This window comes from Exophiala mesophila (assembly GCF_000836275.1).
Source record: "Exophiala mesophila strain CBS 40295 unplaced genomic scaffold supercont1.6, whole genome shotgun sequence".
Lineage (NCBI taxonomy): Eukaryota > Fungi > Ascomycota > Eurotiomycetes > Chaetothyriales > Herpotrichiellaceae > Exophiala > Exophiala mesophila.
The window spans coordinates 1231077-1250318 of NW_015622509.1; the positions used below are offsets into that span (position 1 = coordinate 1231077).

A 19242-nucleotide genomic window follows, 5' to 3' on the forward strand; every position below is an offset into this window, starting at 1 on the left:
AACATATCATGTGTCCATCGACTTCTTCATTATTCAATGAGGCCGCCACGGAGGTTCCGACCCTGGACCAGTCATCCACTGATCTGTTTGTGAACATAAGAGTGACATGGACTAATGTGATGTCTGGAAAAGTGAATACTGATCTTGAGGCCCCACGAGGACAGCTGTGAATGCTTCACTTTCCTATCGTGTTTCATTCAACCAGTCACACATTCATTTCTGACCAGCCTCCATCAAGCTATATATATCTCCCATTTCTTTCCTTTCGCTGTGTCCCCCAAGAGCTCACTATCCACTCACAAGACTGACAGCCGTGATGCTCTCCACGATCCAATCGACAACCGACAACCAAGCTTGTGTCTGGGCCTTGTTGTGATATCTCCCACCGTTTTCCTCACTCCTTCCTCCTCACCAGATACACATCGGTGTCAGGGTTCGGTGCAACAGTGCGCACCCAAACCATATCGAAGCCCGATCCCTACTCACAAGAGTCAAACAAAGGTCCTCGATACCTTCCAACGATGGCACCTCCTCAACAGAACACCGATACCAATATCAATAGCAATACCAACATGAATATGAACACCAACCCAAACAACCCCCCCTCCAACCTCACTCAGCCCGAAACCCCCGAAGATGCTAGGTTCCGGCGATTTTGCACCCACTACATGGACAACTACACAGCGACATCAGACCAGTGGATTGTGCGTGGAACTATCCTGAGAGTGGCACAATCATATCAAAACACCAGTCAAAACACGGAGATACTGAACCTGTTTGCCCGACTAGTTGCTCAATTCATCTCATGCGACCCAATTGCCGTTTTGAGAGATCCACAGGGGGCGATGGTCTTTCTGGAACGGTGGAAGAACTTTGAAGATGTACATGGTCCAGATCGAATGGATATGAGCACGTCCGTAGACGGACCAGATCGGATGGATATTGATATCCCCACGAGCACACCGTTGCCGTTACCGTTACCGTTGCCATTGACTTCAATCTCGGCTTCGGCTTCAGCTTCCTGGAACGATAGACCGGTGCCTGTCAAGAATAAGAAACGGAAATGTCCTTTCAGTCGCTAACTCTGACACTGACACTGACGGTAATGGGCTGAATCGCTCTTGGATATCCATCAGTCGCACCGGAAATGGTCATGTTGGACCTGTCGGCCGCCAGACTTCCATCGTTCAACAGAGGGTCAGTGACAAACTCAACCGTGGCTGGGATTGGGATTGAGTTTGATGACGTCGATGACGGTGCGATCCCACTTTTGAGAGGCAATGGCCAATAATTGTAGGGAGAGACTTGGTCGCAGAGAAGATGAGAGGCGAGAGGGTGAGAGAGAGATGAAGAAAGGGAGAGATTGTTTGAATTATGGCTGTTTAGAGAGATGTTGAGGAGAGGTCACGTGTGAGAACATCACTCAGAGCTTCTTACCGACATAAAATAAGGTACCAGTATTCGTACAATAATAATAGGAACCTCCTTATTTCGACAACCTTGCCTCACCCTTACCAAGTATCATTAAACTTCAAAATCCTATACAACGTACCTAGGTATACATTGTCCGGTCAACAAGATCCAGGTGACAAGCTACCTACCTACCTACCTACCTACCTACCTACCTACCTACCTACCTACCTACCTACTAGCTCAACCTTCAAAGGTCATCACTAGGAGCTTTTTGCGTACTCTTTGACCAGGATCTCTTTTCTTTATTTGACATCCGTACAAAAAGCACACCTTCCACCATGCACGCCACACTTAGACTTTTCCGACCTATGGTTCGATTGACATTGTTCACTCGTTCGAATTGCGGATTATGTGATACGGCCAAGGCAAATGTCGGCGAATATCTCAAACTCCAACAACAGCAACAAAAGCAGCAGCAGCAGCAGCAGCAGCAGCATAAAGGGACAGAATACTCCGAAGTCGACATCATGACCCCAGAGAATCAGAATTGGCGACAGATCTACGATTTCGATGTTCCGGTCCTACATATCGATCGAGATCTGAAGCCAAATGAGATAACTACCATTTACTCGGCGAAGAAGAAGTTATTTCATCGGTTCACGGCGGAGGAAGTACGTGATGCGGTGGATGTGGTGGGAATGGATGAGGGAGAGGAGGTGGTGGAGGGGAAGTCGTGAAGATGGATGGACGACACCCAAGAATGAATGGATTCTATGTTGAAGGTTGTACCCGACTAAAAAAAAGAGGAACCTTCTATCTACTACACCTTCGACTGTCCCGAGATGATATTTGCTGCACCGTATGCTGCACCCTTGACAGCCTGTGCAGCAGCATGGCCGAAAGTGCCTTTTGCCTTGGACAGTGACTCGGCCATGAAGACAGGTACGGCAGTCATGTCATTGACGACGGAGATCTGAAAATTGGGGGTTTGGGTTAGAACAAGATGACATGACGACCAACGTGGCAGGCGACACAGCTAGAGCATCAACTCACCATTTGGAAACCCTCATCGGCATATCTCCTGGCAAAGTCGCCATTAGGGCAATAAATGCCCGACTTCTTACCCGCAGCAGCGGCAGCCTTTCGCACTCGACTAATTGCTTCTTTCAATTCTGGATCGAAATCGCCTCTGACGGGATGACCGATATTGTTACCAAGATCCCAGGGTCCGACAAATAGGACATCGATGCCGTCGACTCTTGCGATTTCTTCGACCTAGACAACAAAAAAACAAGAAACGATTTCATCAGCCAAAGCCCTTTGTGCAGTGCATTGTAGCTGGCGAAGCCATGACACGCCACATCCACAGACACTGATCAGATACTTAGGCACTCACCACGTTCAAAGCCTCCTTGGTCTCAATCTGGACAATCGTGAGGAGATGTTCATTAGCATTATTCATATACTCCAGACCGGACAAATTTCCCTTGACGTCGAAAGCCCCCATTGAAAACGGACTACCAAACCCTCTTTTTCCCACAGGAGGGAATTTCGCAGATTGAACCAGTTTCTTGGCGTCTTCGACCGAGTAAAGCAAGGGAACGATGATTCCATGAGCGCCGGCGTCCAGGGCGCGTTTGACCATCCAGCCTTCATTGGCGGCGATGCGAACGATAGGTGAAACTCCAACGGAGGATACGGCGTGCACGGATTCATGCATTTCGGCATCTATTTGCGAGGAGGGGAGATGGGTGAGTGAAGGGATTTGATTTTGGATGGGTTTTAGGGGAGACAAGATAAATGGATGGATAGATAGATAGATATCAAAAACACTTACCTGCAATATTTCCATGCTCTGTATCGATACACACCCAATCAAAGCCAGATCGAGCAATCGTTCTAGAGAGGTATGTGCCTGGTAACATCTGCCATGCTCCAAAGGATAGGCCGGAGCCGGTGTTGAGGGCCTTGAGGAGGGAGTTTGCTGTTTTCATGGTAGAGGCCATGTTGAATTGAGGTTGTTGAATGAGATTTTGTGTCTTGCGCTACGCTGGTGTGGATTGTGTGTGAGTGATTGTGTGTGTGATTGAGTGAGTGGAATGATCCCTTCTTTCCTTTCTCCGGCGTACAGTATAATCAGTCGTCCCTTCCCCGCACGAATCTATGTATATCGGTAGATCCCGTAGGTATTTGAAATATAGATTTCAGAGTGTCTGGTACCTCAGGTATCTGACAGTGGAATGAAATGATAGAGAGGAATACAAAAAGACAAAGAAAAGAGGAATGAAGATCTGAAGATGAGATGTGTACACAAGTAAGAGAAGCAAATTGTATCGTGTCAAGCTCAAGGAAGCACTAAGTAGTACCGACCAGATGTTGTAAAATTACCCCTCCGCCTTAATGTCATTCAATAATGATCAACTCACTCCGCATCTTTCTCTACTGATTTGTTCCGAGGAGCCTGGAGGACAGACACAAATTCTTTCGTCATTCGTAACGGCGCGGGGTATTCATTCTTCTCATCGGACGTCACGCCGATGACGCCGAGGTCTTTTCCCGTCGAAACCATCTACTATGGAGTACCACTTACTCTCGCCGGGTCAATGTCCGCCGAATCTCGAAATCTCGAATCTCGAATCTCGTATCTTACTCGACTGGTGGGCAATGAGTGCCGTGTTACACCAAAGACACTCGCCAACACTCCAACGAACGCTCCTCTCCACGTGGTCGTGTACCGGTTCGTGCTTTGTCCTCGGCCAGCAATAGAATTGGCCCAATATCCGTCAATCTATCATTCAACAACCCACTCCTTCAAGAATAAACGCTCTATTGGGTTCAAAAAGTCCATTGGTGGTTACTCTGTCTCAAGGTAGGTACTAAACAAGACCTACCTAGCAATATCCCTCAACGCCCGCCACTTCATTTCATGTCCCAAACCAACTTCATATCGTGTCTAACCAGGCTTCATCCTCGAGGGCACCGCTCGACCCTCTTCGTCCTTGACTCGGCTGCATCGACCCCCATCACCAGTCTCCAACAGGATCCTGTCATCTCGACCTTTTCTCTTTTCTCCCTATGCTCGTCCCCCGGCTGTACACCGACACACAGGCTTGCTCCCGTATGGCAACGGGACGGGACGTCCATTGGACTTGCCACCGTCCAATCATCCACTCAACCCACTCTATGGTACCAACATCTTCCACCATGCCAGTGTTGCTGAGCTTTGATCATTGCCACAATGTGGTCTCCACGACCTAACAATACCGAGACTAGCAACCGTGACTCGTGACATCGAGTGGCAGCCTCCCCATGATGCTGTGCAAAGGTACCATATACCGCCATCGTCCCTGTGGCATAAATAGTCACGTGCCAAAATCGCACTAAACACTTTCGAATATGTGAGTCTGTATCAACATCTTTACTCCTGCCCAAACCCGAGTGTTTCTTCAACCGCCGTTGAAAGCTTCGAGTTGAGCACATCATAGCTCTTGTATGGTGGTAGATCAAGTCGATTGAAACTGAAACCTCTGTTAGTATAACCGTCCTCCATCTCATCTTCAACAAAAACGTACCATGTGTGACTCTTAGGCAGAGCATTAATCTCCCCTGCCTTCTCAATCGTGAATCGCCGAGGGCCATCGCTGCCCTGCAGATCCTTGAATCCGTTGACTGGAATTCGCGATGTACCTGTCGCGAACTGGAGTAGACGACTCTTTTGTTCCGCGTCCCAGGACCGAATCACCTTCCAGAAGTGCTGAATCACCTCGTCCTGTTCCTGGTAACCACGGTAATCCGTGTGTTTCTTCCAGTCTTCCACGTCAATGTCGGCGATACCGCCGATCAGGAGCTCAAGTTCTCGCTCGTCAAACACGTTGACCAGATCCGCCGGAATCAGCTCATTGAACCCCGTGATGAATGCATTGAATTGCTCTTCAACACGCTTCTGGATCTTCCACTCCGTCACCAACCTGCACATTTGTTAGTACGTGAACATATTATCGAAAGTCTTGACATACTCGACGTATTCTCTCTTGTTTTCGTTCGTCACCGGAATGTCTCGACCACCTGGTTTCAAGTCGATGGTCTTGGTCTCACCAAATTGTTCGTCCTCAATGGAAAAGGTCTGGTCTAGGATATCGGTGATGTCATTATCCAAGGTCCACGTCAGATTCTTGTGGTACTCCTCGTCCACGCCTTCCATGTCGTTGATGGCAACCTTCTTGCGCAGCATCATCTTGTAGAATGCTCCAATAAAGAACGAATCAAGGAAGCGACGGTGGAAGATAGCCAAGCCCACCACTCGCCCGATAAACTTGAAGTAGTTGAGATGTTCTGGGTTGATGCCCGAGTGAGGGTTGATCTGGAGAGTGTAGTTGTCGTGGGCCGAATATTCGAACAAACAGTAAAAGGGATTGAACATTTCGTGCGAAAGCAAAAAGAAGAATTCACTACCACCTGTTAGTCCGCCATACTCATCGACGGTGTGCTTCACTTACCGAGATAGACCGCCATAGTCAAGGCCGTCTTCGCCATCAAACTTGATCATCAACCTCTTCTTGAGATCGGTAGCGCTCTGTCGCATGATCTCCGCATACGAATCTTCGAAAATGGCTCCACGGCGCACCTTGATGTGACACTGGCCCGAGAGAATGCGTAAAGCGGGTTGGGATCGGAAGTAGATGAGCTTCCTCCTGAAATCACGTTTGTACTGAGGCACGCCTTGATCAAGCGAGGACGGCAGCCTGGGGTCGTCCCATGTCGTGGTCTTCGTGTTGTGATCGACAAAATAGACCCGTGCAGTGTTGGTAAGTCGCATTTCCCACCCGCTCGGCAGAGGACCCAACTGTGAAACGGGTTGCTGTTGAATCGTGGTGTTGTTGCCGGCCGGATTGTTTCCGTACATCCGGATGTATTGCTGGCGCCGGGGATCGACCCAAGTGGTGGTTCGAGTGTTGTGATCGACAAAGTAAGCTCGTCCCTCCGGAGTGTGTCTTTGCTCCCAGCCAGCTGGTAGCTCGCCAGTGCCCGCGGTGGTGGCTCCCGTTGCCATCATGGAAACGGCGTTTGGCTGCGAAGGAGATGTTCCACGAGAATCCTGGAGGTTGGGCGAGTTGGATCCTGTGCGATCTTCTGGAAGCATGCGGTTCTGGTGTCGTTGTCGTTCGATTTGCATGTTTGCCTCAACACGGGTCCTCTGTTCGGATTCGCTCAGGTGGTTGGATGGTCGAGTCCAGGTGGTGGTTCGAGTATTGTGGTCCACGTAGTATGTTCGGCCGAGATTATCCTCCCTGCGTTCCCAGCCTGCGGGTAGTCGACCTTGACTATCTTCGAACGAGCTGAAGCCGCCAGATCTTGCAGCACCTGTGCCGTTGGCTGAAGGCAAGGTCGAGCTCGAACCATTTGCGGTGAGGGGAGCTGCTCTGGCTTCCCCGGAACCCGACGTGGTCGTACGTGGTGGGACAGGGCTTCTGCTACGAACTGGCATATTTGCGTTGACGTTGGTGTTGCTGGGGTATGAGCTCGATCCATTGACACTGGGGGCGGTGCTTGGGGCGGGGCGGTTCTGTTGGGTGGGAGGAGGTGCGGTGAGGTTAGTGGAAAGATTGACAATCAGTTTTCCGTGGACCACGAGGTTGTCGGTGGACTTCTTCAGGTCGCGGGTCAGCATTTCTGCATCAAGTTAGTGTGTGAGTTGTTTGGTTGAGGCTCATTCCTACCGTCTCCGCCCATGTCTAGGTCCAAAACGTCGCCAATTCTGATGTTGATGACACCGAGGAAACCCTGGTCCTTCTTCTTGAATTTCTTCTGGTCGAAGATTTGTATGGCTAATATGCTGTCCTCGGTCACTTTCCTAGGGTGGAGGTTAGGCTGAAGTGTGCAGGTGGGAAGGATCGGATGGCTAACATGTCAAAGACCTCGTTCCAATAAGGGTTCAAGGTCTTTCGTATGACCGAGGTGGTCCGCGTTTGTTCACCACCAATGGTCGCAACGGCAAAAGGGTCGGGGAAACCTGACAGATATGAGTCAAGAGGCCTTGGAATGTGATGATTGATGATACTCACGAAAGACATCTCTTTTGTACAGCCCGTCGGCAGCGATGACTGTTCTTGGTCAGCACAAGGTGAACAACAGACTCGAGTGAAGACTGAAGGTATTTACGTACTCGTGACTCGGAGATTGGGGTCCCTGTGACAGAAATAGTCAGTAACGTTGGAACATGAAGCGATCATGGCAAAGAAGACATACGCAGGCAGATTTCCCTCGGGCATGCTGAACAGGTAGCCGCGTAAGAGCGGCGGGTGAGGTCAGGCTTGCGCAGCTCTGATGTGGGCGGGGTAGACTGCAGACGGGATGAAGAATTGGAAATAACTTCAGAGGGACAAACTGTCGGCAGGAAGAGTGATGAAGAAGGCCCTGCCTGTTGGAAAGTCGATGTGGTTGAGTGTTATGAGAGAGATGGTAGAGTAACGAACGGGTTAACTTGGAAATCTAAGGTGGATGTTGGCGATGGCGAGCGATGGATGGCGATGCAGTCAGTCGGTCTTTCTCTCTGCACTGTGAGTCTGGAGGTGGCTTGTCTCGTCGTATTCGCCATTTTACAGCTGCGGTAACACTTGGACTGGCACCTGCAGGCATGGTTTGAGAGCCCAAGGACGAGGGCGAGGGCCGAGGGGCGACAGAGGGGCGTTTGCATGGGGGATGGATGCCTAGAGTGCCGTTGTGGTCCTCGGGGTCCGCCTACGAATACCTAGGGCTATGGTCGGGGGGGTCTCGAGGCAGCTCCAGCTCCCCCCGGATGTGGCTGTATGGGTACCGGCAGAAGGCGAAAGGGGTTCTTTCGGCCCTTGTGGAGTCAATGCATGGTTACCCTGACTCACGGTGGCTATCCGCAGTCTTAGCTGCTGGTTCAGCATCAAAGTTGGTTGACTTAGGCACCTATCCAGGTGGAGGGGGTCCTAACCTCATGGTTCCAGTTAATGGCTCATGTTCTATTCTGCTTCTGCAACTAAGCAGACTATGTGGGAAACTCTTTGGTTTCTCTACGCCCAGCATCTGTCTGCATACCAGGCCCTCATGTTCCACAAACGAGAGAAATATTGTCCTGGCAGGTGTCTAATTCATACTTGTACAATGATTTTCGGAGCAATCTAAACACCAACTCCATGACCTGGGGAGAGGGGGGCAAGACAAACGAGGCGCAGTCCACTTGCCTTGAAGCCGAGAGTCGGGCTCTTACAAGTTGGCGAGTCGAGTGAACCAACGACCAACCAACCCAATTTACTCGTACGCTTATCGTAGTCGTTTCCTTGTTTAGCACGGGCAGCCAATCTTGATGGACTGGCTACACATTGCTCTCGGAAATGGGATACGTGGCGTGGCATGCAAACATACCTGAGTGTATTTTGCACCACGCAAGAAGATATCCACATATCAAAACCCAGATCTATTTCAGTACCTATCCATGCTTGCAAGCGGAACGAACACGCAGTATGGCGGTTGTGGTTGTATGAGGGACCAATGGGTGTGAAGTCATGATCGGTCATGATTGCATAAGACTACCAATCGCAATAGGTACGGAATGCAACAGGGTGGCGAGGAATCGATGATTGAGGAACCTTTTTTGCTTGGTAGTTTGGTGTCAGTGAAAAGAACAGTGGGCCCTAGAGACCCTAGAGATTCTTATCGAGCTGTAATAGTCCTCAAAAAGTAACACAAAAGGCCTACGAGTGATAAGTTGCCCCTTTGATGGTGGGTGGCTGTGAGGTTCAGATAATACCATCCATCTTACTGTGTTCTACACTAATCTATAAGTCGTTGGTACAGGGTTATATGGTTGGTAGATCATACCCAGACTAATGCCTAATTGACCCCAGAATCTCATCAAAATCTCTCAAGTTTGCCTTTGAGGACACACGATCTGATATAGGGTAGTACTTAAGTCGACTATGATAACGAATATCCATGGAGTTCGGTAGCCGCTCTGCCTGATTACTTATGTGTCGCCACTCTGTATCCCATACACAACCCATGTGTCGGATATTGAATTCCTTTCGGCTGATCCAAATCGAGAAGTGCGTCTTGAAAGTCTGTCGCTATATTAATCACATCTCATTGCGGTCAACAAGACTATATTTTCCATGGCCTCTTGGATGCATGCTACTAGTCACATATAAACTCGTGAGGTCGCGTGAGGAGAGATGCCCGTTGGCAAATTCTTAAACCCATGCCTACTCCTGGTGTCTGCCAACATCCATCTCCTAGTCACTCTGGCCGCTCCGGCGAGATGTCCTTATGCAAACGATCATTCCCTTGATCCCGTCAATGGGTGGTTGTCATCGACACGTCGTGTCCCAGTAGCACAGCACATGGGTCATGGTAGCGCTAACCTGTAGGTCTTATACCCCTTGATAGAGGCCGCCATCACAGTCGCTTGCAATTGTGTCGCAGGCTGAATAGACATCAGCTTCACCGTCCCTTAGTAAGGTGCATAACCGCGACCTCGACCTCGAAAGCTACTACCTCCTCTTGGCGCTCCTCGAGGACTTCCGAATCCGCTACCGCCATATGAGCTGCCACCGCCGTAGCCACCACCTCCATAACCTCCTCGACCACCTCCAGGATATCCGCCTCGGCCTGCGCCACGGGGACCACCTCTTCCGCGACCTCTAGTCATTCCAGGAAGATTGGTTCGCTTGGGGACGACCTGATGTATCATGTTAGCAGAGCTCTTGGGTCAGCGAGTATGGTCTCCTACCTTGAGGTTGCGGCCATGGAAAACACTCTCATTAAGAATGAGTGCCGGAGCCACCAACCCAGCGTCTGAAAACTCCACATAAGCATACCTGCGCGAAATGCCAATTAGCCATCCATCTCTTGCCAGGTAGCATGAAAAGATGTGATTTTTAAAATTCAATGAATCCGGCTCTTGAGGTGGGAAAATAATGTGTAATGCATGTACGCAGGAATTTTTTCAAACCCACCCCTTTGGATGACCAGTAAACTTGTCCAGTAAGATTGTGACTCGGTTGATGCTGCCTGGGCCACTGGCAAAATGTGCCTGGATCTCTTCGGGAGTAGCAGCGTAGTCGACATTGCCCACGAAAATGCTGCGCGCGTCGACATCTTCTCGGTCTTCGCGTTGCACTCCTTCGGCGTGCGGATCGAGCGAACTCTGCATCTCCCGTAACTTGGCAGCTTCAGATTCCATCTCGGCTACACGACGCTTCATGGCTGCGATCTCTTCCTGTACAGCAACTTTGTCAGAATCAAGGGTGAACCCAATCAGATATTGATGTTGCTCACCTCTTCATCAGCGACTTCCTCCTTGTCATCGCGACGGTCGTCCTTGACTTCAGCATCTTCAGGCATCTCGATCGTGTGGACTCGAATTGGACGACTCGGTAGATTAGGTTCGAGGGGTTGTGAAAGATTAGATGGTAGTTGTGTGTACCAGGGATTTGCTCGAGGCTACAAGTCGAAACTTAGGAAATGCGGGCTCAGGCCGACGTTGAGAAGATTGAATGTAAGCGGTGCTGGGGTGATGTGGGAAATTGGCAATGAAGACAGAAGGTAGAAATGGGAAACGTTGGTTGAGGTGAGAGAGAGTGAAATATTTTGAAACTCAAGTCGCTGGTTGGTGATGACGATGGCCCTTGTTGGAATTGCAGCCAAAAGCTGATGTTGACATGGACTGATGGGATGGCCTGGCTCTTAGTGGATGACTAAGACGGACTGCGTGATGTTCGGCCCTGCGGACAGGTACTACAGAATTAGGACGCTAATTAGGGCCAAATATTTTAATTAAGCCAGTTATTAGGCCAGTTCCCGCTACGATGTGTGCTTAGAACAGACTCAAAGTTCCCTGAAAGACCGCCAAAGTCGCCTGGTGTCTCCTAAGAACACACCACTTGCCAGGTACTTTACTTAATCTAGGAACCTACTGTGGTTAGAGCCCCATGAGGAGCTGTTGCCTGCTCTGCCTGGCGTGCCCTCGTGCCTCGTGCCTGCGGTGCCTGCCAAGATGTTCCCCAGACTGCCGAGAATTTTCAAGTGACTGGGCTACCGCATGCAATGCTGACCTAAGCTGTATTGATTCCAACCACACAGTCCAGATATTCAATGACGATGATTATTGGAAGCGCCAACCGCCAACAAATGCTAACCATCTCTCCTGTCTTCTCATGACCATGCTAACTCCGATTATGCCGCTAACAGAAAAGATACAGAATCTTCAAGTTCACACCAGCTCCCCATTGCCCTCACCTCAGCACCTCCTGTCTCAGCTAAACCTTGGACCGCCAGTCCCATTTCCAACCCAGACAAGCCCATCGACTCAAGACGAATGTCACCATGGACAAGCCAAGCACGGCACACATGAATGCCACCAGCATCTGTGGACTAACAGCCTGTACAAGCTCACCACTGATGGGGACACCAATCAAAGTCGCTAGACTGGCGATGAAATATAGAGTTCCATAATAGCGGCCAAATTGGTCAGCCTGGCAAAGTTGACCGATGCAAGCAGGTGTTAGTGCCATCCAGCTTCCCGTACCGAACCCGAACAAGGCTGTGAAGACGTAGAGAGCCGCCAGACTGGTGTGACCAAATGGGAGCCACAGGACCAGCATGACGATAAGGGTGAAAACAATCATGATGAGAAGAGTATTGAATCGCCCAATCTTGTCCGAGATATACCCTGGGAGAATCCGGCCAAAGCAAGATACCGCATTCATGACCGCTATCACATAGAAGCCAGTCGCCTCTGGGTAGTTGTCACCATAGTTGGCGTAGGTTGGAAGTATACCTAGTGCTCCGAACAAGACGATTTCAAAGCCAAACACGGAAATGGTCAGAAAGGTGAACCTCAAATCACCGAACAGACCCAGAGAGATGAGTCTTCGTGTCTTTGCCTCTTGTGAAGGAGGAAGCCTTGGTTTCATCAAGACATTGGCCGTGGCTAGACATGCCAGGAACACAAATCCTAAGATGCGGATGGACCAAGCGTAGCCATAGCGAGGTAACGTCGACCGAAGGACAAGAGGGATAGTGGTGCCACCAAAAGAAGATCCAACCATGGCCAGTCCGTGTGCCATTCCACGACGCCGTTTGAACCAGTGGCTGACCACTGCCAATCCTGTTGTGCACAACGTGGCTCCTCCAATACCCCCCAAGAAACCCAGGCATAGGAGAAAGTGCCAGTAAAGCCGACATTCCGCCAGAAGGAACATCATGATGATATAACTGATGCTACCGAGCAAGGCAATCCATCGTGGTCCGTACCGATCAAAGAGAGGACCGACCCAAATGCCCAGGCCGAGTGAGAGGTAGACAAAGACCGAGGGGATCCAACCGACGTCTCGAGCTGTGTAGTGGGAAAGCTGATTCGAGTGCAGGTATTCTTGGATCGTGCCTATCGAAACCATGAAGCCAAAGGAGGCGTAGAGGCATAGAAATGACCCGAGCAGAACGAGCCATGCCTGCAGGCCTCCTTCGGGGAAGTCATCGGATGCCACTTGGTCCAACGGGTCCTCAACGTCGATGGAACGGCGGTCAATGTTTAACCGGGATTCGAGATCACCATTGTGCGTGGCTGACGGTGGTTTTGGTTCATCGACTGGCGGGATTTTACTCGTTTGTTCTTCGACTAACAGTCCTACCTCACCATGTGTTTCATTGTCGGTGTTGGAAGCAACAAGTTGAACAGCAGGCGAAGAGACAATATCCATCGTTTTCAGGTGTATTGACTATCGAGCAGCAGAATACAATTCAATGAGAATTCATGCATAGCTGCCATGTCGACATGAAAGTAGAGGCTGGCGATTTCCTGCACGCCCTTTGATCATTAGCGTCAAACGATCAACAGATCCCCACGTTTTCGAAATTCTAGATGGAAGAATAGTAATAATAATTATGACTCTGAAGCGTCCCGTTATGGGTGTGAGGAGGGGAATTCGGGTCCGTGGGCCGATAGTCGCACTTCTCCGATCGGAGTCTGGGCAGATGATACCCAGTAACAAGAGCTCTCCGGGCGGCGCCCGGGGGAAGAAGCGTCGGCTTGCTTGAAGTTTAAGTATAGTCAAGCAATCCATAGCGAGTGGTAGGCCAGTGGCACAAAGATCGGTCCTCCCTCCAGGCCATTTGTTTATAATAGTAGCAGCTCAGACTTGCCTTTGCACTTCACTGGCAGGTTCGGCGGTTGTAGTTACATCTTTGGAAAGATGCCACATCCAGCACGTCAACCATGTGCCTCAGAAGTATCTGTAGATATCCCAGGATCGTCAAAGACAGACCGCTGAAACATCCGTCATCATCGCTGCATCAATGATCCAGAGTTAAATACTCGACAGTGGCTCCCATTCCAACCATCTCACTGTATTGGGGCCAAAGGATCCAAGAGATCAGTCCCTTTCGCTCGACCCATTCCAATCTTCATTTTAGCCGTTTTGGCTCCAAATTGTATGGCTCTTTTCCTCTCCGATGCGGTAAGCTTCATACCTTGATCCCACATGACAAGTCTGAGGAGAAGCTTTCCAGGCTCAAGATCTGCAGCTACACTCGCTCTCCTTGATTCGTCATAGTGTTTTGGAATCGGCCTCCCAGTCCGAAACCCTGACTTTTCCCACACGGGAAGTCCGAGACTGTGACGGACAAAGTCCTCATCCAGAAATGGGTAGCGTACTTCCTTACCCCAATGACTCATGACCCTGTCATCACGTCCTAGATTGCGGGAACCAATGCGAACAAAGTCAAGTTCTAATTCATCCGCCAAAGCCTCAAATCCGCCACGCGTGAATGCGGCAGCGTGCCTAGCGTATCCAGCAAACAATTCATCTGCACCAAGGCCTGATAACAGGACTCTGGCGGTGGATGTGTAGGGTATTTTCTGGGTATCAGAACCAACAGAGGTAGCGACCGCCTCACCTTGCCCCCTTGCAGCAAAGTACAAGGCCATTGCGATCGAGAGGTCCATCTCTGTGTGGTGGGGATACATCAGATCAATGATCGTGGGCTGATGAGCCAGGCTCTCCGCATATGGGATATCGATGGCAACAAACCTCCATAACCGCCCAGGGCAAATTTCTTGAAGCTCCTGGAACGTTGATCGTCCCGTGAGGCGGTCAGGGCATGACTCATAAGGCGAGGAAAGGTGATCTTTCCTGGCGGCCAAGGAACGGGGATTTTCAAAGGCTACGTTCAACAGATCAATTGGCTCTCCCGGGGGCAGTACATCGTGCGCAAGCCGGGCGAGCAGGGTACAATCTAGGCCACCTGAGAAAAGGACAGCGACCTTCGCAGACATCGAGTCCAGATGGGCATGTGAGTGGTCGGGGATGTCATTGACTCGTAAACGGATGGCCTGTTTTAGGTGCAGTTCGGTTTGCTCCACACTCCTTCGGATGGGCAATGCCGCAAGAGGCTCGACTGGATGTGTGTCTTTGTTGATCTGAGGCAAGGGGGCTTGCCACCCGGATGTGGCTTGGACTATTCTGCCGGACGAGAGTGACAAACAGCGGATTGAAGTGGTGGAGACCTCGCTGGATGACAAGGTGATTGGGGAGAAGGCAGTGCTAGAAATTATTAGTTGATCTGGTGTAGATGTAGATTGGTGAAGGAGAAGGGAACGACGACCGAGCCTGTCTCGGCCATAGTAGATTGTTGAAGTGCGGGCCTCCCAGAAGACAAACGCAAAAGGTCCATCGATCTTGTTGAGAGCTTCCGCAATGGCCTTGGCGCCTTGAATCTGCGGAGACTGGGAGTTTGAGGCTTTGACAAGAAGTTGCAGCACCTGAGTAGAGTCGTTGCCTTGGACCGTCTGACCATCAATCTTCCACGCCTCGCCGTTCCAACACAGGACAGACCCTGAAGCTGGATCTACCAGCGGTTGTTCTTGGACATGCCCCCCTCGAAGTGCGAGCACCGAGGAAGCAAAAGTGAGATGGAAATCCTGGGATTCTGACACCGGGACAATGAGCTCCAGAGACTGTAAACTGTCAGGTCCACGAGACTTGAGAGCATCAAGAGCTTGGTCGGTAGGTTTGAGTGGACTGCCTCGATTCAGAGAAAAGAAGATACCACACATGAGCTAGCGTGGTCTTGACGATAACACGTCAGGACACTTGGTGGATCTGCTCGCTCTATGGGTATTGAGTCCTGTATGAGGTGTTGAAGTGATGATTGAAATCAGAATGAGATGTGCAAGTTCCATGCCAAGGAAAGTCACGCTGTAGCAGATGATTGGCCCCATACAAATGGCCATGCCTGCTAACTTATTATTGGACTGATAGTGCCGAGAACATCCTGCGAGGCTGCAACTAAGCAGCCGTAAGGCGTTCGGAGTTTAGGTGGTGGTAAGCCTGAAACGTGGACCAGTGCCAGTTGCCCAGTAACAAAACCAAGGCTGATCGATGCCTAAGATCCTCTTCTGCTTTCGCTTGCCGCGCCTATAGGGAGACAGGCTCTAAGTAGCCTCAACCCCACCGAGCAATTACTCACCTACGGAGTATTGTTAAAGAGCTCTACCCTGTCCTTAGGTCCCGCCGCATACCCCGGGCATCGTGGCATCCTAACCAAAAAGGTGATTCAAGAGCCCAGCCATTATTGAGACGCAGAACGTGCAGACCAAGATATCTGACCTGTTTGTCTAGGGCCCTTCGATCTTCCTTTTCCTCAGTCACTACAGTTCCCAACACGATAACCAACTTCAGTTTGATGGTTGTGGGCCAGGCAACAGATCGTTCCATCCCTGCGTTGTCACCAAATCCCACATAGCGGAGCCGCGAAAGTGTCAACACAAAGGTATTGCCAAAGATTCTAGAACACGTCATATCAGCCCCCAGATAAGGCCGATCGCGTTTCAGCCTCGCACCCAATATTACGCAGTCGTGGCAGTTTCTTGTGTCTCTGAGACGTCCCACTGATCATCTGCCCCTGACCTCAACTGGATAAACCATGGCCTGATGGGATGGTCCATAGCCTTGAACTCGCCATCGGCCTCCACTTCACTGTCCATCGATCGTGGCACCCGACCAGGGATCAGAGCAGATCACAAATCTGGTAGCCATCACGCCTCTCATGTCGACCTCGGACCAACATGCCAGTGAGGCAGCAAGCAGTCAAGCCTTGCCCTCAGAGGATGGTCCCGATCTAATTGATTTGGAGTCGCAAGAGCAAGGACACACGGTACCGCAGGACGCCCAGGGGCCGCCGTCCGCCGATACCACGTCCACCCCAACACATCATGTTTATCGTGACCCAGAACCCACACAGCAGCTTCAAGACCTTCGGCTCGCCGACGCTGATTCCCGCCAAGCGGCGCCCGACACTTCTACCAAGACTCTTCCTTCTACACCCCCTCCACCTGAACCACCCTCCCAACGAGAAAAGCCGTACCGAGACCCTACTCCCAAGACGCCCACCATCTCACGCCATCCTTCGGTCCGACAGTCACCAGTGGAGGAAGAATATGACGAGAAAGATGGCCCCGATCATCAAGATACGAATGACCGCGTGTCGGATCGAAGAAGCAAAAGCGAAAATGAGGCCGAGTCAGAGTCAGAGATACAGAGCATTATGGATCAATTCGACGATGCGTCAGCAGCTCCCACTAAAGAAGATATAATGTCCCCCAGACATGAGTTTACAGGACCGATCTTGGGGACGGGGACTGGATTTCCACCGCGAAGATCCAGCCTCGATCACATTAGGTCAAGAGATATGGATGCGATTGCTTCGTCCCCGGTGGCATCGACATCGGAAAACCCATTGGCATCCCCGTCGCCCGCCCCGCCTAGCGAGCAAGCTTCCTTGAAAAGCCCAGGGGCCGGGTCGACGACATCACTCTCCACCTTGAGGCTTCCACCAGAGCCTGAGCCAGAACTTCCCTTTGACTTTCACCGCTTTCTCGAACAGCTGCGACACAAGTCTGCCGACCCAGTGGCGAAGTTCCTGCGATCATTCCTGACTGAATTTGGGAAGAAGCAGTGGATGGTGCACGAGCAAGTCAAGATCATTGGGGATTTCCTGGCGTTCATTACCAACAAAATGGCCGTATGTGATGTGTGGCGGGAGGTTTCCGACAATGAGTTTGATAATGCCAAGGAGGGCATGGAGAAGCTGGTCATGAATCGATTGTACTCACAAACATTCTCTCCAGCTATCTCACCACCAGCGCAACCAGCACGATCACGGTCACGAGGGAGGAGGAAGGACGCGGAAAAAGCGCTTCTCCCTGGTCGACGTGGTCAACACCAAGAAGATGTCGAACGAGACGAGATCTTGAGCCAGAAAATCCGCATCTACAGCTGGATCCGAGAAGAACATTTGGACCTGGTTCCAGTGGGCTCCAATGGTGAAAGGTTTCTGCGACTGGCTCAGCAGGAGCTCCTCAAGATCAAAGGCTACCGGGCTCCGCGAGACAAGGTGATTTGCGTGTTGAATTGCTGCAAGGTGATCTTTGGGCTGCTGAAGAATGCCAAAAGCTCCGACACATCAGCGGACTCTTTCGTGCCCCTTTTAATTTACGTGGTCCTCCAGGCGAATCCTGAACATCTCGTGTCCAACATTCAATATATTCTCCGCTTCCGAAACCAGGACAAACTGGGCGGGGAAGCAGGATACTATCTATCGTCACTATCTGGAGCTATCCAATTCATTGAAAGCCTGGATCGGACAACGCTCACTGTTTCAGACGACGAATTTGAGCGTAATGTGGAACAGGCAGTATCAGAGATTGCTGCGCAGAACCGCTCTGCCGAAGAGGCGGCGAGTCCCCGTGTGGGGGCAAGCGAAAAGTCACTCATGGGCGGCACAGACCTCACTCCCCGGAATTCGATCGAGGCATCGTCGAGTAGCCCAACTCGCCGAGATGTGCGAGGGGGACCAAGCAACTCAGATATGACAGGTGATGATAGTGTGGCAGGTCTGCTGCGCAGCATTCAACGTCCACTTACATCAATTGGTCGCATCTTCTCGGACCAGGACAGCTCACAAGAGCGACGGGCGAGCCCAGCGCCGACCCAACAGGCCCCAAGGCTGAGCCCTGCGGTTTTTCAACCACCACGCCAGGGAAACACCTCGCCGGCTTCGTATGACGCACAAGAGGCAGCCGCACGACAGGCCAGCGCCGAGGCAGCCGAGGCACGACGCATTCAGCAAGCAGAGCATCGGACGGTAGTTGAGACGCTGTGTGGCATGTTCCCGAATCTGGACCAAGAGGTTATTGACGATGTTGTCCGGCAGAAACAGGGACGGGTGGGCCTTGCGGTGGATGCATGTTTGGCGTTGACCGCTGGAAGTTAGCGAAGGGTGGGTAAAATAGATAGACATGGAGATCATATAGGAGAATGCTTGACACATCGGTACCAGGAGATGAGCCCCCAGCACAAATCTACGGAGTACATGACAGCAGCTTGAAAAGATCGACCTCCCAATCGCGGTTGAGGAGATTTTTGAGTTTCTTGAAGACATTGAAAATCTTGAAGCTTTTATGCACCTGTGCAGGAGTTGCTTCATCTTTATCGAGGTTTCTTTCCACTCATGTTCGCACACAATGCAACGGATGGGCTGTATTTGCAGTCAGCTGGAATCCCTACCAACTGACTGATATCTGGACTGGGCCTGGCTGTGGTTGAGGACGAGCGAACAGAGCATGATGGATCGTGAGCAACCCCCTTGGGCAAACATGACTTTGGGACTTTGGGCCATTTCAAGCTTTAGGGTTCCCCCTAGACACCAAAATCACACCAAAGTCGCCCTTTAGCGGCACTTGCTCCAGGCTTCTCCAAGGTTGATGCGACGCGTCTTGGGGGAGAAGGGGGGCACTCCAACTGA

The 19242-nt window shown here is 50.9% G+C and overlaps 8 protein-coding genes across 8 annotated transcripts; 3 read left to right on the plus strand and 5 right to left on the minus strand.

Moving 5' to 3' along the window:
* Positions 1-521: 521 nt before the first annotated feature.
* Positions 522-1082, plus strand: PV10_08360 (uncharacterized protein; the record flags this gene model as incomplete). Its single annotated transcript, XM_016373365.1, has 1 exon — positions 522-1082. One exon carries the CDS (start codon positions 522-524, stop codon positions 1080-1082), a length of 561 nt encoding a protein of 186 aa, XP_016220276.1.
* Positions 1083-1751: 669 nt separating this feature from the next.
* Positions 1752-3253, plus strand: PV10_08361 (uncharacterized protein; the record flags this gene model as incomplete). Its single annotated transcript, XM_016373366.1, has 1 exon — positions 1752-3253. One exon carries the CDS (start codon positions 1752-1754, stop codon positions 2148-2150), a length of 399 nt encoding a protein of 132 aa, XP_016220277.1. The 3' UTR covers positions 2151-3253.
* PV10_08362 (uncharacterized protein) lies at positions 2145-3754 on the minus strand. The gene is made up of 4 exons (XM_016373367.1): positions 3251-3754; positions 2810-3141; positions 2467-2688; positions 2145-2386 (listed from the first exon to the last, which is right to left on the minus strand). The coding sequence occupies exons 1-4, from the start codon at positions 3417-3419 to the stop codon at positions 2234-2236; spliced, it is 876 nt and encodes a 291-aa protein (XP_016220278.1). The 5' UTR covers positions 3420-3754; the 3' UTR covers positions 2145-2233.
* A 484-nt stretch (positions 3755-4238) lies between these two features.
* On the minus strand, positions 4239-8096 carry PV10_08363 (E3 ubiquitin-protein ligase RSP5). The gene is made up of 9 exons (XM_016373368.1): positions 7660-8096; positions 7577-7599; positions 7476-7514; positions 7318-7423; positions 7131-7264; positions 5910-7083; positions 5430-5861; positions 4986-5381; positions 4239-4931 (listed from the first exon to the last, which is right to left on the minus strand). Exons 1-9 carry the CDS (start codon positions 7680-7682, stop codon positions 4832-4834), a joined length of 2427 nt encoding a protein of 808 aa, XP_016220279.1. The 5' UTR covers positions 7683-8096; the 3' UTR covers positions 4239-4831.
* Positions 8097-9340: 1244 nt separating this feature from the next.
* PV10_08364 (uncharacterized protein) lies at positions 9341-11073 on the minus strand. Its single transcript, XM_016373369.1, has 4 exons — positions 10717-11073; positions 10395-10657; positions 10169-10256; positions 9341-10117 (listed from the first exon to the last, which is right to left on the minus strand). Exons 1-4 carry the CDS (start codon positions 10780-10782, stop codon positions 9890-9892), a joined length of 645 nt encoding a protein of 214 aa, XP_016220280.1. The 5' UTR covers positions 10783-11073; the 3' UTR covers positions 9341-9889.
* A 623-nt stretch (positions 11074-11696) lies between these two features.
* PV10_08365 (uncharacterized protein) lies at positions 11697-13139 on the minus strand (the record flags this gene model as incomplete). The annotated part of the gene is made up of 1 exon (XM_016373370.1): positions 11697-13139. One exon carries the CDS (start codon positions 13137-13139, stop codon positions 11697-11699), a length of 1443 nt encoding a protein of 480 aa, XP_016220281.1.
* Positions 13140-13780: 641 nt separating this feature from the next.
* Positions 13781-15493, minus strand: PV10_08366 (uncharacterized protein; the record flags this gene model as incomplete). The annotated part of the gene is made up of 1 exon (XM_016373371.1): positions 13781-15493. The coding sequence occupies one exon, from the start codon at positions 15491-15493 to the stop codon at positions 13781-13783; it is 1713 nt and encodes a 570-aa protein (XP_016220282.1).
* A 375-nt stretch (positions 15494-15868) lies between these two features.
* Positions 15869-19230, plus strand: PV10_08367 (uncharacterized protein). Its single transcript, XM_016373372.1, has 2 exons — positions 15869-15988; positions 16059-19230. The coding sequence occupies exon 2, from the start codon at positions 16486-16488 to the stop codon at positions 18709-18711; it is 2226 nt and encodes a 741-aa protein (XP_016220283.1). The 5' UTR covers positions 15869-15988; positions 16059-16485; the 3' UTR covers positions 18712-19230.
* The last annotated feature ends 12 nt before the right edge of the window (positions 19231-19242 follow it).

Bases quoted from the DNA above. Each gene is read 5' to 3' on its own strand.
- PV10_08367 (XM_016373372.1), top strand. From the start codon at position 16,486: ATGTCGACCTCGGACCAACATGCCAGTGAGGCAGCAAGCAGTCAAGCC.
- PV10_08363 (XM_016373368.1), bottom strand. From the start codon at position 7,682: ATGCCCGAGGGAAATCTGCCTGC. The intron at 5,862-5,909 runs GTAAGTGAAGCA...AACAGGTGGTAG, and splicing joins GACTATGGCGGTCTATCTCG to TGAATTCTTCTTTTTGCTTT. The intron at 4,932-4,985 runs GTACGTTTTTGT...CAGAGGTTTCAG, and splicing joins CTGCCTAAGAGTCACACATG to TTTCAATCGACTTGATCTAC.
- PV10_08362 (XM_016373367.1), bottom strand. From the start codon at position 3,419: ATGGCCTCTACCATGAAAACAGCAAACTCCCTCCTCAAGGCCCTCAAC. The intron at 3,142-3,250 runs GTAAGTGTTTTT...CCTCGCAAATAG, and splicing joins AGAGCATGGAAATATTGCAG to ATGCCGAAATGCATGAATCC. The intron at 2,689-2,809 runs GTGAGTGCCTAA...TTTGTTGTCTAG, and splicing joins CCAAGGAGGCTTTGAACGTG to GTCGAAGAAATCGCAAGAGT.
- PV10_08364 (XM_016373369.1), bottom strand. From the start codon at position 10,782: ATGCCTGAAGATGCTGAAGTCAAGGACGACCGTCGCGATGACAAGGAG. The intron at 10,658-10,716 runs GTGAGCAACATC...GTTGCTGTACAG, and splicing joins AGGAAGTCGCTGATGAAGAG to GAAGAGATCGCAGCCATGAA. The intron at 10,257-10,394 runs GTGGGTTTGAAA...CATTTCGCGCAG, and splicing joins TTTACTGGTCATCCAAAGGG to GTATGCTTATGTGGAGTTTT.